Source organism: Typopeltis vanoorti, chromosome 6 (genome assembly GCF_054136105.1).
Source record: "Typopeltis vanoorti isolate ZY-2024b chromosome 6, IOZ_Tvanoo_1.0, whole genome shotgun sequence".
Classification (NCBI taxonomy): domain Eukaryota; kingdom Metazoa; phylum Arthropoda; class Arachnida; order Uropygi; family Thelyphonidae; genus Typopeltis; species Typopeltis vanoorti.
In genome coordinates this window covers 89,904,742-89,920,110 of record NC_143554.1, presented here as the reverse complement: position 1 = coordinate 89,920,110, position 15,369 = coordinate 89,904,742, and the positions used below count along the sequence as shown (strand labels likewise).

Sequence of the window (15,369 nt, the reverse complement as noted above, 5' to 3'; positions counted from 1 at the left end):
TTCCTTGATTGCAACCTATTGTTTTGACTGTTCCTTGGTCTTGGGCTGGTAGTGATGAATCCATGTTTCATCCACTGTTACAAAATGATGCAAAAATTCTTCTAGATTTTGTTGAAACAGCTTCAAGCTGTCCTTGCAACAGTTCACACGTTGATGTTTTTGATCCAGTGTGAGCAAATGAAGCACCCATTTTGCAGATAGTTTTCTCACATGTAAATATTCATGTAAAATATTATGTATGCAGTCATTTGAGATGCCCACAGCCTTAGCAATTTCACGCACCTTCACTCTTCTATCATCCATCACCATATCATGGATTTTTCCAATAATTTCTGGAATAGTGACCTCAACGGGGCATCCGGAACGTTCAGCATCACTTGTGCTCATATGGCCACTTCAAAAGTTACTAAACCACTTATAAACCATTCTAATCGAAGGTGCAGACTCACCATAATGTTTATCAAGCTTAGCTTTGGTTTCCTGAGTTGTTTTGCCTTTCAAAAAGTAATGTTTAATCACTACACAAAATTCTTTCTCATCATTTTTCACAAATCACGGTACTTGATTGATTCGAATGAATGCTAAACACAGAGTAATAGATCTATATGACTGAAACTTAGTGTGTGTGTGTGTGTGTGTGTGTGTGTGTGTGTGTGTGTGTGTGTGTGTGTGTGTGTGTGTGTGTGTGTGTGTGTGTGTGTGTGTGTGTGATCCTCCAACAGTTGCCAGCAACTAAAATTAACCTCGATACGTACTGGTGGTGCCATCTCTTAGACTTTGCACGAACTTATCGAACAGCTGTCATAATCTATATTCTTTATATTCTGCCCATAACAATATAACCACATCTTACTATGATTGACAGAAGAAGTAGCCTGCAGAATTGTGATTCTTCAGGTTGCTTCAATTTATATTATTTTGCTAAACTGAATTATTTTAGTTTTGAAGCACCTTTAGTAGTTTATAATAAAGTGATCAGATAAATGTCTATTCCTAGGAGTAACCATTAAAACGAATTTTATATTTATTTGTTGATATTTTATTAACACATGTTTGTTGCTATTTTAATTTCTTTAGATCTAGAAACAAACCAGATTATCTTTCATTGTACCTGGAAAATGAAGAAGACAATAGAGCAAGTGGTAGCTCTGAAACTGATGATGTAAGCAATACTAATTTAGAATGTCACCATTTTGTACCTAGGTCAGATATTAGTGATGTTACATCAGAAACAGAAAGTGTTGCTGGGAGTGTAGATAGTGATTCTCATAATTCAGACAAGGTAAGTCTTTTTTAGAATCGAATATGATGTGGCAAAATTTATTAATGCTAATGGATAATTGATATTGTAAAGTTGCTTTAATATTATAATGGAATACATGGTTTTGAATGAGTAATTTTCCTTAGCAAGCTAATTTTTTGTAGTTTAAATGTCAGATTTATTCTATATATATATTTGCTTACCACCTCACTGTCCAAATATCACACGGTGCCTAAAATGCTAATATGAAGCCAGTGTTACTAAATTCCTTTTTATGATCCCTCCTGCTTTGCCGAGGTGAACTTATGCTGCCAGCGGTTCACTTCAGGGGATTTACTTGAGTATTTAGTGCTGGTGCTTTCATCATGGTGTAGGATTGTAAGCATTATAACATTTCTTTGTAAACAACATTAGAAGTTTCATGATCCTTGACAAAAATAATTAAATTCTCAGGACTGCTGACTTGAGAACATGCTACATATAACTGCCCGTGTATGAAATATTCACCTCTTAAATCTAAATCTGCATATCTAAGGGTCTGTCCTTGGGCTTTATTAATCGTCATTGCAAAGCAAACTTATTGGAAATTGTAACTGTTTGAATGTAAATGAGTAGTATGAAAGAATGAGGGGTATCTGAGGAATGAAGATTATTTCTCAGATATCAGGATGTGTAAATATCACAGCTTCTATCATGTTCAGTTTCAACAATTTTACTTGAAGCCTAGTTCCATTGCAAAGATTTGGGAGGAGTGTGCAGATTTCAGCTCAACATAATAGGAACACCAATTTCAGTTTAATTTCATGACCATGCAATCCAGGTGGATTATGCAAATTTAAAAATTCCATGGGAAAATGAACTGCATCATCTTCATCCATAGGAGTATCTACATTTGTAAACACTAACAGATCCATTAACTCTATTAACCAACTCATACATTATTGACATGGCATCATTTCGAGGTGCAAGGATAGCTCTCTCCCTGAACCAAGAAGGTGACTTTTCTGTTGTTCTCAATATGTAGGTAGACACTGCAGTTCAGACAATTTTTCCAATATTTAGGTATGTTAATATAATTTTTCCATCTTTTTGCTGTACTTCACCATTGCCAATTTTGAGGAGAATTGAATGTGCACTAGAGTCTCCTTATAGGTGAACATGTACATTGATTTTGAGAGAAAACTTCTCTATATCATGCCATAGTGATGATTTCTTAAGGCAGGCATTCACTTCATCTGCCCTGGTTCTATAGGATATGACAGGGAGTGTTTGTTGAAAATCACCGGCAAATAAAATAGTTATTCCATTCTTCAATTGTCTGGTCTAATATCTCTCAGTGTTCTGTCGACCGCTTCAACAGATGTTTTATGGGACATTGTATGTTCATCCCAAACAATCAAAGAAACCTTTTGTAATAATTTTGACAAATTACTTTGTTTTGATATATTGCATACAGGTGTACATTGGTCACATTTGTAAGTGGTACTTTGAAAGTAGAATGAGCAGTTCAACTACCTTACAATAGAGTAGCTGCTGTACCTGAGGATGCCACAGCCGGAGCAATTTTACCTTGGCTTCTCAACTTAGCTAATAACAAATTTCCAGTACCACCTAGAGCAGTGTTTCCCAACCTTTTTGATGTCGCCCCCCCCCCCCCCCCCCGTAGCGAATATTAATTCACCGCTGCTCTCATAAATTCCAAAATGGAAATTTTTTGTATTTTACATATCATAAAGATGAAATAATAAATTACAATTTTACAACACTAAATGTGTCATTTATGACAATGCAATACTGTTATAAATGCAGATATTCGGAAGAATATGAACATATCAATTAGGCCAGGTGTGAACAACAGGTGTGAGCAACATGATAAGATAAAGTTTAATGAAAATAAACTATCCCGTGAATTACTCGCGGACCACAGTTTGGAAAATACTGACCTAGAGCATCCAAAAAAAACAGTTTTCCTGATTGATTTTCACAGCTTGTTAAAACATCATGAAAAAAAAAATACTAGCTTGATCTGAAGTTAGTGATTGTTCATGCTGACATAATAAATCCCATAGTTCATTGAAATTGTATGAGGTTTCCCAGATTAAATCTTTATCTAGAGGTAAAAAATTGTTCGGTATTGGAAGACTGAAATCTTTAACACTTTTATCACTTATTGACTTAACAATTGATTCAAGTCTCAGTAATGCCTCATTACATATTGCTTCATTAAACTGAGCCTGAGAATGAGAACATTCTTGGTGTAAAATAGCATCTGAAAAATGATTTTTGAAGTTGACCAATAGAGGGTCAGTCATGTTGCAGTGAACCAACATAGCAGCAAACAAAAGGCACAAAGATGATGGATGGCAAGTTCAAAATTATGCCAAGACAGTCAGACCAGTGTGAATCATCTTCTATGAAATTCAAAGCCTTACATGCATCCCAGTATGTCAGATGCACTACACCATTTACTTTCTTAGGTCACTGAATGATTTTGACCCTTTCACACGCATCAAGAGCATTCATAAATAAAAGCATTCAGCGTTATTGGGATGTACATTATAAACACGACCTAGAGCATCACTCTTTTCACACTAGGATAACTCTCCGTGTTGGCACCCTGTCTTCTTCTTCATTGAAATTGTATTGGTGCCAAGTGTAGTATGTAGATACCTCATTAGTGTTTGGGCAAAATTATCTTCAATGCATAGTTTAAAAAAGACTGTTAATGTTGTGTCCTTGGTGACTCCACTATACTGAGTGCATTACTTTTTGTGGAGTATACTCTTTGACTTTTTTGAGATGAACTACTGTTGGAATGTGCTCATGAATATCAAAAGATAAAATCTACCAAACAGCTTCAGAAGTACTGATGTATCGTCCGGTTTTGGTATAGATCTACTTTGCTACATTCATTTTGCAAACAAAACATAGCTTGGTCTGAGCCCTTGTTGATATAGTTGTATACATATTTGATGGATTTTCACGGAACTCAAATTTCAACATTCGTATGTGCATTAAAGGTTCACGACAAAACCAGATTATTAGGCTCTATATGAAAAAAAAAAAAAAAAAATCAGCTAACGCCTTTTTATTCCCGTATATGGGAGTAGGCGAGGCCATTTAGCCCTATCTAACTTTTGGAGACTGAGTGGGCAGTCCAATCTCCACTGGTACCCAATCAGAGACAGATGGCCCAAAGCTATCACTAATTAAGCGGTACGCAGTGAAGAGAGACGGCTCAAATGTGCCGCCATCTCGTGGTCCCTAACACAATATATTTAATGTCTGAAATAATGTGGGTTCTACGGTCGATTTTCTTGAGTTTACAGGACGAAAAACCCGAGTTTCCGGGAGGAAAAACCTGCTTGCCCGTGCCAGAGATCGACTAACTCGGGAACCGGTCGAAAAAAGGCTTAGAAAAATTTCCTCTAGTCGCCGACTAGACTCGATATGAAGTCTTCCTTCGTGCGGCCAAGCGCGGTGGTATGCAAATGCCACATCCACTGAGCTACACAGGCTCCTGGCTCTATATGATGATTATCAATTTCAAAAGTTCCTTGGCTATTATGTATGGTAGCAATTTGGCCACCATCTTTGTATACCAAAGATGGGAAAGATTTATGAAATGTTAGAGTGAATGAAAAGAAGGAAAGTATTAATGCATGCGAAAAGTGTATTAATAAGTTCGAGTGTTTTGAAATGAGAGCCAGCATCATCAATAGTCATCAGAAATCACATGCAAGTGTTAGTTATGATAACAAAGGGAATGGAATGGAAGAGTTTAGGTAAGATTTGATGAAAATGAAACTGAAATGAAGCATTTGGTGTGAATGAGGAGAAAGTTACTATTACAAAGAAAGAGTCAAATGATAATTGTATATCATTGTATGGCAACTCGACCATTAGAGATGTGATGACTCATGAAGTACAAAAAACATGATTTCCTAGTGGAACATTGAAATAAATAACTGACGCTTTGCAGAGAAGGTAAGAGCAGGCATCAGAATTAGTGGTAGTTGTGGGCACGAATGACTTGGTGAAAAAAAGGAAGGTTGATAGAGACTCGAGGAAGTTGTGGGAGGTAAAGGATAATAGTGTTGTTAGAAAGTCATTAGCATGTTACCCAGATATGACAATAGTGAATTGAGAAAGAGAACAGAGATGATGAATAGCAAGGTGACTGAGTTGTGTGAGGCAAAGGGGGTTCAGTTTGTGAATCTGTGGAGGAAATTTGAAAGAAAGTTGGAATGGTTTGAAGTTGATCGATTGCATTTGAATGGGTTTGGTGTTGGACATTTAGAAAGGTTATTTGCTGAGAAGGCACAGAATTAATCAGCTGAAGCTAACAAGAGTGATCATAAGGTCTTGACCTGGGAGGTGGAATTTTCAATTAAGACAGGGTATATGTGGAATTACCATGCTGGCAAGTAGTTGTGACAAGCTTAGGAGATTGCTTGGATCAATGCCATGGCATGTACAACTGCAAGGGCTGGATGTTGATAGAGCATGGGAAGTGGTCAAGGAGCATTTACAGGAGGTTATGGCTGATTGTATACCTAGAGTTCGAATAGTAAAACAAGTAGGGGTTAAATGGATGAATAACACCATTAAGCTTGAGCTGCAAAAAAAGAAACAACTGTGGAGGGAATTTAAAGAAAGAGGTGACCTGCAGGCACATGAATGATATAAAGTGCAGGCCAGAAGGGTAAAAAAAAGCAAAAGCGGATTATGAAAGGAAACTAGCTATGCAAACTAAAGAGAATCCCAAACAATTCTTTCAATATGCTGCAAGCAAAAAAAAAAACTGTACACGGCAAAATGATTTTAAGGAATGACGATGGTAAGGAGGTCACTGAATCAGTCGATATAGTGGAATTACTGAGCGAGCACTTTGCAAGAGTATATCATCCAGGTGGTGACATTGAAAAAATGAAGGAACCATTAGTTTATACAGGAATTGTGATGAATGAAGTGTGTGGAAAGAGGGGAAAATAATTCCACTGCATAAAGGAGGATCCAAGACTACTGTTGCAAATTACCGACCGATCAGCATATCAGGAGTCGTTGTCAAGGTCTTGGAGAAAGTAGTCAAGGGAAAAATACAGGAATGGATTGATGAAAATGAGATACTGTATGGGGGACAGCATGGCTTTGTGAAGGGTAGATCATGCCTCAGTAACTTGCTCAAGTTTTATAACACAGTGATGACTGAACTGGATAAGGGTAATGGGTTTACAGTGATACTGCTGGACCTGGCTAAGGCATTTGACAGGATACCACATGGAATTCTAATCTGTAAACTACAACATATGGGAATGGATATAGGATTGGTGAGATGGATAGGTGGGTGGTTGATGGAGAGATATCAGAGAGTAGTTTATTCAGGAGTAGAGTCCAAACGATGGCCTGTGACTAGTGGTGTACCGCAGGGTTCTGTTCTTGGACCACTGCTGTTTAATTTGTTCATTAATGATATAGGGAAGGATCTAAGAGGAACAGTTCATTTGTTCACTGATGATGATGCAAAGTTGGGTAGGGCAATAGTGAATGCAGAAGACAAAATCTTGCAGGACGACTTGGATAGATTGGATTTCTGGGCTAAGGAGAATGGATGTCAATTTAATGTGACAAAATGCAAGGTTATGCATTTTGGGGCAAAAAGATTAGCAGCAGTATACCACATTGGTGGAACTGTACTCCAGGAGATTGACGAGGCCAGGGACTTGGGAGTGTTGGTGGATACGGAGATGAAGTTTAGGGGGCGCATTGCAAAAGTGGCTAAATCAGCTCATTAACTCACTTGGTTGTTGAAAAATACTTTGATGAGCAGAGACAAGCAAGTTATTGTACCTCTGTACCGAGCCTTGATAAGACCTCATCTCGACTACTGTGCCCAGATTTGGTCACCTAGGTTTCTTCTTGATGGGGAGGAGGTGGAGAGGATCCAGAGGCAAGTGACCAAGATGATAGCAGGTCTATGGAATGAACCTTATGAGAACAGGTTGAAGATTTGTGGGTTGCAGAAATTAGTTGATAGGCGGAAAAGGGAAGATATGATTGAGACATGCAAATTGCTAAAGGGTTTCTATAGGATTAATTCAGAGGATATTTTTGAGATCAGGACTGGTGGTGGGAGAACTAGGGGGACACCTATGGAAGCTGGGAAAGAGTGTGGTTAGCAAGGGTGTTAGAGCTGGGTTCTTTACTTTTAGAGTGGTAAATGAGTGGAATAAGTTGCCAGAGTCTGTTGTGGATACTATGACGGTGAGCGAGTTCAAGGCAAGGTATGATAGATACTGTGAGAATGTCATATAGTTGTGTGGACATGATGTTTAGGGCCTCCTTCGATGAGTCTAAGGACTCCCTGGAGTCGCCTGTAATAATAATAATTAAAGGATACTTGTGAAGCAGGATGGCACATCTAAATGAGTTGTATGGCAGGAGTAAGATGGATACGAGGTTGAAGATGTGACTGTAGCAAAACAAGCTGAGGATTTTTTTTAAAAGTATGTTAATGATATTGGAACTGGCTTAACTGATGATATGCAGCTGTTTGCAAATGATGCAAAGTTGGGAAGTGCTATGAGGCATAGAGCTGTTGTGGCCTTACAGGAAGATCTGAATTGACTCTGAGTAGGCAAGTGAGTGAAACTACTGGTTTAGTGTTACAAAGTGTAAAGTCTTTAAATTTGGTAAGCAAGAATGAGATGCAGAGTATTCAATTAAGGGGGACATTTTAAAGGAGATTTGGGAGTGGCAGTGGACAGAGATTTGAAGATTAGTGGTCACAGTGGATTATGATAGTGATGAGGAGGAGAACCTTGATATGCTGATGCAAAGTAGTAATGGTTGCCTTGTATAAGGCCTTGATCAGGCTGCATGTAGACTACTGTATACAGATCTGGTGACCTGATCAAAGAGAATGAGAATTTGTTAGAGAGGGTCCAGAGACAATTCATTAAGTCAGTGTCAGATCTCTTGAATGTGAGATATGAAGATAGATTGATGGAATGTAACTGGCAGAACTATGTGATTAAAAGAAGAGTGACTTGATCAAAGAGAATGAGAATTTGTTAGAGAGGGTGCAGAGACAATTCATTAAGTCAGTGTCAGATCTCTTGAATGTGAGATATGAAGATAGATTGATGGAATGTAACTGGCAGAACTATGTGATTAAAAGAAGAGTGGATATGATCAAGATGCATAAGTTGTTGAAGAGGGTGTCACCAGATTAATGTGAAGGAGAAGATTTTATTGAGTAGAGGAAGACAAGGGTCGAACAAGATGCCATCCATGGAAACTGTATAAGGAGGATGTAAGGAAATGAAGAGTAGGTTCTTTTGCATGGAGAGAGAGAGAGAGAGAGAGAGAGAGGGGTTGGTGAGTGGAATGCATTGCCTTGAAAGAGTTGGAGGTGCCAAAACTCTGATTGGACTTAGGCACAGTTCAGTGATCTTTTTTTTTTGTATGAGAGTGTGAATCTCTTATGAGTCTTTTGACTCTGTGAAGGTCTGATGGATATTAATAATAATATTATTCATGCATGTGTGTGTGCAAAATCTCATTTATGTTAATCAGTACAGTAATGAGGGTATGAAGCACCTGTGGCAAGTGTCTAACTTGTGTCCCAATGACAAAAATTTTGAAAAATGTAAATGTAACAAGTTAAATTTTGCTAAATGCAATATGTTAGATACTTACTATTAACTCCATCAAAATGAGTTGCAGTCTGTTGCAGAATTTGTGTGTCTAAAACGGCGTATTGCCGAAATTAAAAAATACAATATAAAATAGCAGACTTTTATATCTATTTATTTATTTTTATTTTTTATGTTTTGTGCCCCAAACTTAGTTGTGCCTGTGGTTAGCTCTTCTTTCGCCATGCCATCATTACGGCACTGATGTTAATATCTAAAATATCTTTTGCTAGCATAAAATACTCTGATTACTGAATGCCCCCCACTACTACTCTTGTGTTAATTTCTTTTGTAAGCTTTTCTCGGTGAATCTGGTAAAGGGAACTAATTAATTCTCTAGCATATGCACACCTAATCCAAATATTATCATTAAAAAATATACCACCAGCTCATCCATCTTTGGTTTCTTGGCATTTCTCTCCAATGAAGATGATGTGAAATAAGCTGATCATTAAATAGCTGTATTATGTCTTTTTCCCCAGTCACTTTACAATTATCTGTATTTAACAGGAATTATTTTGCCATTATTATTCCTTCTTTGGCAACATAACAAAAGAACCTGCTTAGATTTTTCCTTTTACTATTGACTATTCTCTCATATATCAGTTTCCCTTTTCTAACTCACCCTTTGTACAATTCATGTAGAAATGGTTACAAAGTAAAATATACTTGACAAGATTATATATTTTTATTTAATCCTTTATCCAAGTGTAAGCAAACAAAGTTTGCATGTGACGTATCTTCATGACTAGGCTACTTGTGTTTATAGAGACTGTTGACTTCACATCAGTTGCCTTAAAATTTTAAAATTTGGTAGGTAAGGATGAGATGCAGAGAACTTTCGTAGCTCAGTCAGTATAGACGAAGCCCTTTGATCGGAAAGACCTGGGCTCGATTCCTGTCCAAGACAAGATTTCTTTCGACTGAAGTTGATTTCTTTAGTTGATTTCTTTCGACTAAAGGTGAGTTAGCCAGTCTCATATGGAGGTAGGGTTTTTTCCCACCTGGCAATTCAGGTTTTTCATGCCCCAGAACAGGGAAATTGGTCCCGTGAACACACGCAGATACAGACATAGGACACACTGGGAGGCACAGGGCCAACCACCCTATGTGCCTTTCACACACACACACACTCATCCACCCTAATTGCTTTAGTTTTCGTGACTTTGGGCTTCCACACTCAGTGAATAAAATTCTCTCTAGACACCTAAATCCATTTAAGTGCAGTCCATGATCATTGTACAAATCTTTCCATCCATCAAACTCAGGCTATAAGTCCACCAACTCTACATCATTCCTTCTGCACAACCTACATATTGATTCATTAGCTATTATCACTCTCCTTCTTAGTTCACCTCTGTCATATTCATTATTTTTTTTACTAAATAGTTTAAGGAAATTACAACGTAAACTAGGATATACATTAAAATAAATTTTAATACACTTCCAATATTTTGGCAACGTCACGTTGCCATTTTCACAGGAACTTAAGAACAAGACACGTGCACGCAGGCACAACAAACAGTAAATGAGGAAGAAGCAGGAAGCTATTATTTCTCCTAAAGTCCTGATGGTGTCCCCTAGTGGGCAATGTTGGTATTCTTGGGCCATTGGGCTGAAGGTCTTCTGATGTAGGTTTCCCAAATTTGAGGCAGTCTCATGCAGCCAAATTTGTTGAGGTTTGGATTGTTTCTTAGGGCTGAGGTTGATTCCATGAAAAGCCTTTCATATTTGTATTTACTACAGTGAAGAAAGCCATGATAATACACCGTGGTAAATACAAATATGAAAGGCTTTTCATGGAATCAGCCTCAGCCCTAAGAAAGAAATCCAAACCTCAACAAATTTGGCTGCATGAGACTGCCTCAAATTTGGGAAACCTACATCAGAAGACCTTCAGCCCAATGGCCCAAGAATACCAACATTGCCCACTAGGGGACACTATCAGGATAGCTTCCTGCTTCTTCCTCATTTACTGTTTGTTGTGCCTGCATGCATGTGTCTTGTTCTTAAGTTCCTGTGAAAATGGCAACGTGACATTGCCGAAATATTGGAAGTGTATTAAAATTTATTTTAATGTATATCTTAGTTTACGTTGTAATTTCCTTAAACTATTTAGTAAAAATGCATAACCAACGTCTAAGCCTTTCCACGAGAACATATTCATTATTATATTTATAACTGTTATTAATTTTTTATAAGACTTCTTCTATATTTTTATTTATATATTTTGCAATAAATTGAATATTTGCTAATTTCATCTTTATATGTTACTTACTTTTCAGTTTGGAGAAAAAGAACACTGTAATTTGCAAGATAAAATGTATTTTTCTCAGACATCTCCCTTGGGAACCAGATCCCCAATAACTTGTTCATTTGATGACTCAATATGCTCTGTTTCTGAAAGATTTTCTAAAATGGACCATAGTTCTGGCGAACCCTCAGATATTGAAGCACCTCCAGGTGAATCTGATCCGATTTCATCAGAAGATGATGCTGGCTGTTGTTTAACCACTACCAATGTTGACTCAGGTCTCGAAAGTTTGTGTGGCAGCCACAGAGCTGGTGATATTCCTGACAGTGCTTCAGATTTTAGTCAGGATAGCTGTAGTGGATTAGAAAAAACAGCTATAGAAATAGAATCTGAAACATTTCATGATAAATTAGAACAGTGTGAAGAATTAAGGAAAGATCAAGTATGTGTTGAAGGACCGTTACATAAAAAGAGGCCTGAGGTAAGATTTATAATGATTTTTGTACAGACTAAAATACTTACTTTGCAAAATTATCACTATCAACAGACTTTTAAAGATGTCACAAGACTCGCTCCAGGAGGTTATCATTATCTTACACAATTCACACAGGTGTTTCAAGAAATAAGGTAACAGCACATTGCATGAGAAAGATTATCATTTCTGGGAGTTTGGGGGTTGAAGAGGTGCAGAGCAAGAGCATTAGCATCACCTGTTTCTTGTATTATTATTGTTATGTTTTCAGGCTTATCCATTAGATGAAAAGATTCATGTCATATAAGTATTATGTGAACCATTGTTCACATAATACTTATCATACCTCTCCTTGAACTCATTCACTTACAAAGTATTCACAAACATCTGTGGATATTTCACTCATTCACCAGCCTGTTATGAAAAAATTTAGTCCTAACATCCTTACTAAAATATCCTTTCTAAAACACACTTTTAACAGTTTCCAGGGATATTTAAATGCAATAAGAAGTGGTAGAAAATATTCAAGAGAAATGCAGCCAGGAGTACATGTCAGTATTTAAGTTAGAAAAATTATTATTATTTACGGCATCTCCATGGAGTCCGAAGACTCATCACAGGAGACCCAAATCAACTATCATACACACATACACACATATCCTATCATATCTCTCCTTGAATCCATCACCATCAGAGAACTCACAACCAATTCTGGCAATCCATTCCACTTATTCACCACTCTCCATGCAAAAAATCTGGTCCGTACACCCCTACTAACCACACTCTTACCCAACTTCCATGGATGGCCTCTAGTTCTCTGACTATTTGTTATATATTGAAAAATTTCACTTGCATCAGTTTTATAAAACTCCTTTAATATCTTAAAAGTTTTTATCATGTCCCCTCTTTTCCACCTATCAACTAAACTTTGTAACCCACAAACCTTCAACCTATCCTGTCATCAAAAATGGAAATGTAGAAAGCAGCTGGAGTATACGATAATTCACCTGAAATGCTTTTGGAGGTATCAAAATTTTACTGTGGCCACATAATCAAATAATTCAAAAGGCCTGGTCAGAAGGTAGAATTCTGGGTAATTGGAGTAAAGCTCATATTGCTGATCTATAAGAGTAAGTATAAATACAAAGTTATGTAACTGTGTTATGGTGGAAATGGGCATTATCATGGAAATGATTATGAGGAGAGAACAATTTCAACTTTGTGTTCGTCCGGTTTGGACCCATCAAACATGTGCAAAGATGTCTACAACAATAAGGAACTAGAGAAGAACAGAAATCTGCAAGTTGTCCAAGTGTGTCATGCAGACTACAGACAAGAGTATACAAAAGAACATGTTAGTAGCTTATTATATCTGTACACAAATGCTAGAGGTATCAGAAACAACAGGGTAGAGTTTGTTGCCTTGATCAATATATTGGCACCTAAGATTGTAGGCATTAGTGAGACTTGGCTATCAGAATCAGACATACTAATTGGTATCGAGTTTAAAGGATACAGTATTTTTAGGAAGGATAGGAGAGGAAGGGCATGTTGCTAATGATATTGAATGACTTGAATCCAGTAGTGTTGAGACCTATGATTGTAATACTAGTAACAGTATTTCATGTGGCAGTGAGTTTGAAACCATCTGGTGTGAGGTTAGAATCTAACAAGATCAAATACGTAGTCAGGTATTGTTACAGACCTGGCGGATCAGTTGCTAGTGGTGAAGAAATGCATTGCCAAATAAATATGATGGGTGCAAAAAGAGTAATCATAACGGGAGACTTTGCAGCATGTGATAGAAGGAACTCAAGGTCAAAGAGTGTTAGATTTGATTATAGTGTCAGAGGGTGTTTCAGTTAAACACTTAACTTTTCCAACTCTGGTTGGTGACAGTGATCATATGGTACTTAATTGGAATTGGCTAAGTTTCAGAATGTTCAATTCAGAAAGGTTACATGTTGAACTACAAAGCAGGAAATTATAACCAGCTGAGGAGTATGCTGAATTCAGTGCAATAGTATCAATTGCTGGATGAGAAGGATATCGACAGTGCATGGGAAGCATTTAAAAACTATTTAAATGATGCAATATTGGAATGTGTCCCAAGAGTTTAAAGAATAAATAGAGTAGGAGTCAAATGAATGTGTAATCTTATTAAGTAAGGAAAAGAGTCACAACTATTGTACTGAAAGCTAAGGTCTGAGCATGAAAAGAAACTGGCTCTGTAAGCTAAAGACAACCCAAAAGAATTCTATCAATATGCTGCAAGTAAAAAAAGGAATAACTCTACTGAATGCAGATGGTGTGAGGGTGAGAGATGCAAAAGAGGATGTTCAATTAATGAATGCCCATTTTGCTAAAAGCTATCAACATTGTGTATGCAACATCAAGTTCACTGCTACCTCTTCACTGGATAAAGAAACTCAGGTGTATGAAGAGGAAGTATTAGAGCTGTTGCACAAACTGAATAAGAATTCAGCAATAAGGACTGATGGGATATCAGCGCAGGTGCTAAAAGAGTGTTCAGCTGAACTGGCTATTTCTTTAGCCAGGCTTATAATTTGAGTCTCAGAACAGGGAAGATTCAGCAGGAGTGGAAAGAATGTATGGTAATCCCATTGCACAAGAGTGGTGCAAAGACTGATGTATCAACCAATCAGTATCTCAGGAGTGGTGGTGAAGATTTTAGAAAAATTGGTTAGGACTCGCATTCAGAAACGGGTTTACAGAGAATCTACTTTGCAATGAACAGCATGGGTTTACTAAGAGAATGTCATATTTTAGCAACTTGGTCACATTCTATAATGTTACCATTGAGCTAGACAAGGGGAATGGATACACCATGGTACTTTTGGATTTTGCTAAGGCTTTTGATAGAATGCAGCATGGAAGACTGGTGCATAAATTGGAGAAGATCGGTTTGGATTATAAAATATTAGCATGAATAAGAGGATGACTGACAGACAAACAGATATCAAAAAGTGGTATATAGGGGATTGTGAGTCACTGCAAGATTTAACCAGTGGTGTACCACAAGGATCAGTTCTTGGTTCACTCTTATTCAATTTGTACATTAATGACATTGGGAAGGATTTGACAGGCACACACAACTTTTTTTTTAGCGTATGATGATACAGCGGCCTTGAGGCCCTTTTTTACAAGGAAGTATGGCACCATCTCAATCCTCCCTAATTATATCCGGACTGTAATCCATGTGTGTTCATGGGGCTGGTATACCTGTTCTGGGGGATGAAAAACCTGAGTTTCCAGGAGGACCCCCCCCCCCCTTACCTTTGTATGAGACTGCTAACTCGCCTTTCGTTGAAAGAGACCAGATAAAGGTTCCTCATGTCATGGATGGGAATCGAACCCAGGTCTTTCCAACCAAAGGACTTCATCTATCTATACCGACTGAGCTACGGAGGCTAACACACAGCTCTTTGCTGATGATGCAATGATAGGTAGGGTAATTGTAGAATGATTTGAATAGACTGGAATTGTGGGCATTGGAAAATGGATGTTAGTAAATGCAAAGTCATGCACTTTGGTGTGATTAGATAATGTTGTATTATATTGGTGGGATTTTGCTAGAAGAAACTGATCACGCTAGTGATCTTGGAGTGTTAGTAGATAGGAACTTGAAGTTCATGGACTGTGTAATAAAAATTGCAAATACAAT

General features: G+C 37.5%; 1 protein-coding gene across 1 annotated transcript in view; it reads left to right on the top strand.

Annotated features, from left to right (window-relative positions):
* LOC150105690 (uncharacterized) overlaps positions 1 to 15,369 on the top strand; it is a 124,525-nt gene that overhangs the window by 90,781 nt on the left and 18,375 nt on the right. Inside the window, exons 5-6 of the mRNA XM_090394530.1 lie at positions 1,078 to 1,282; positions 11,244 to 11,693. Of these exons, the coding sequence (XP_090250656.1) occupies positions 1,078 to 1,282; positions 11,244 to 11,693 (655 nt within the window). The remainder of the gene's footprint in view (positions 1 to 1,077; positions 1,283 to 11,243; positions 11,694 to 15,369) is intronic.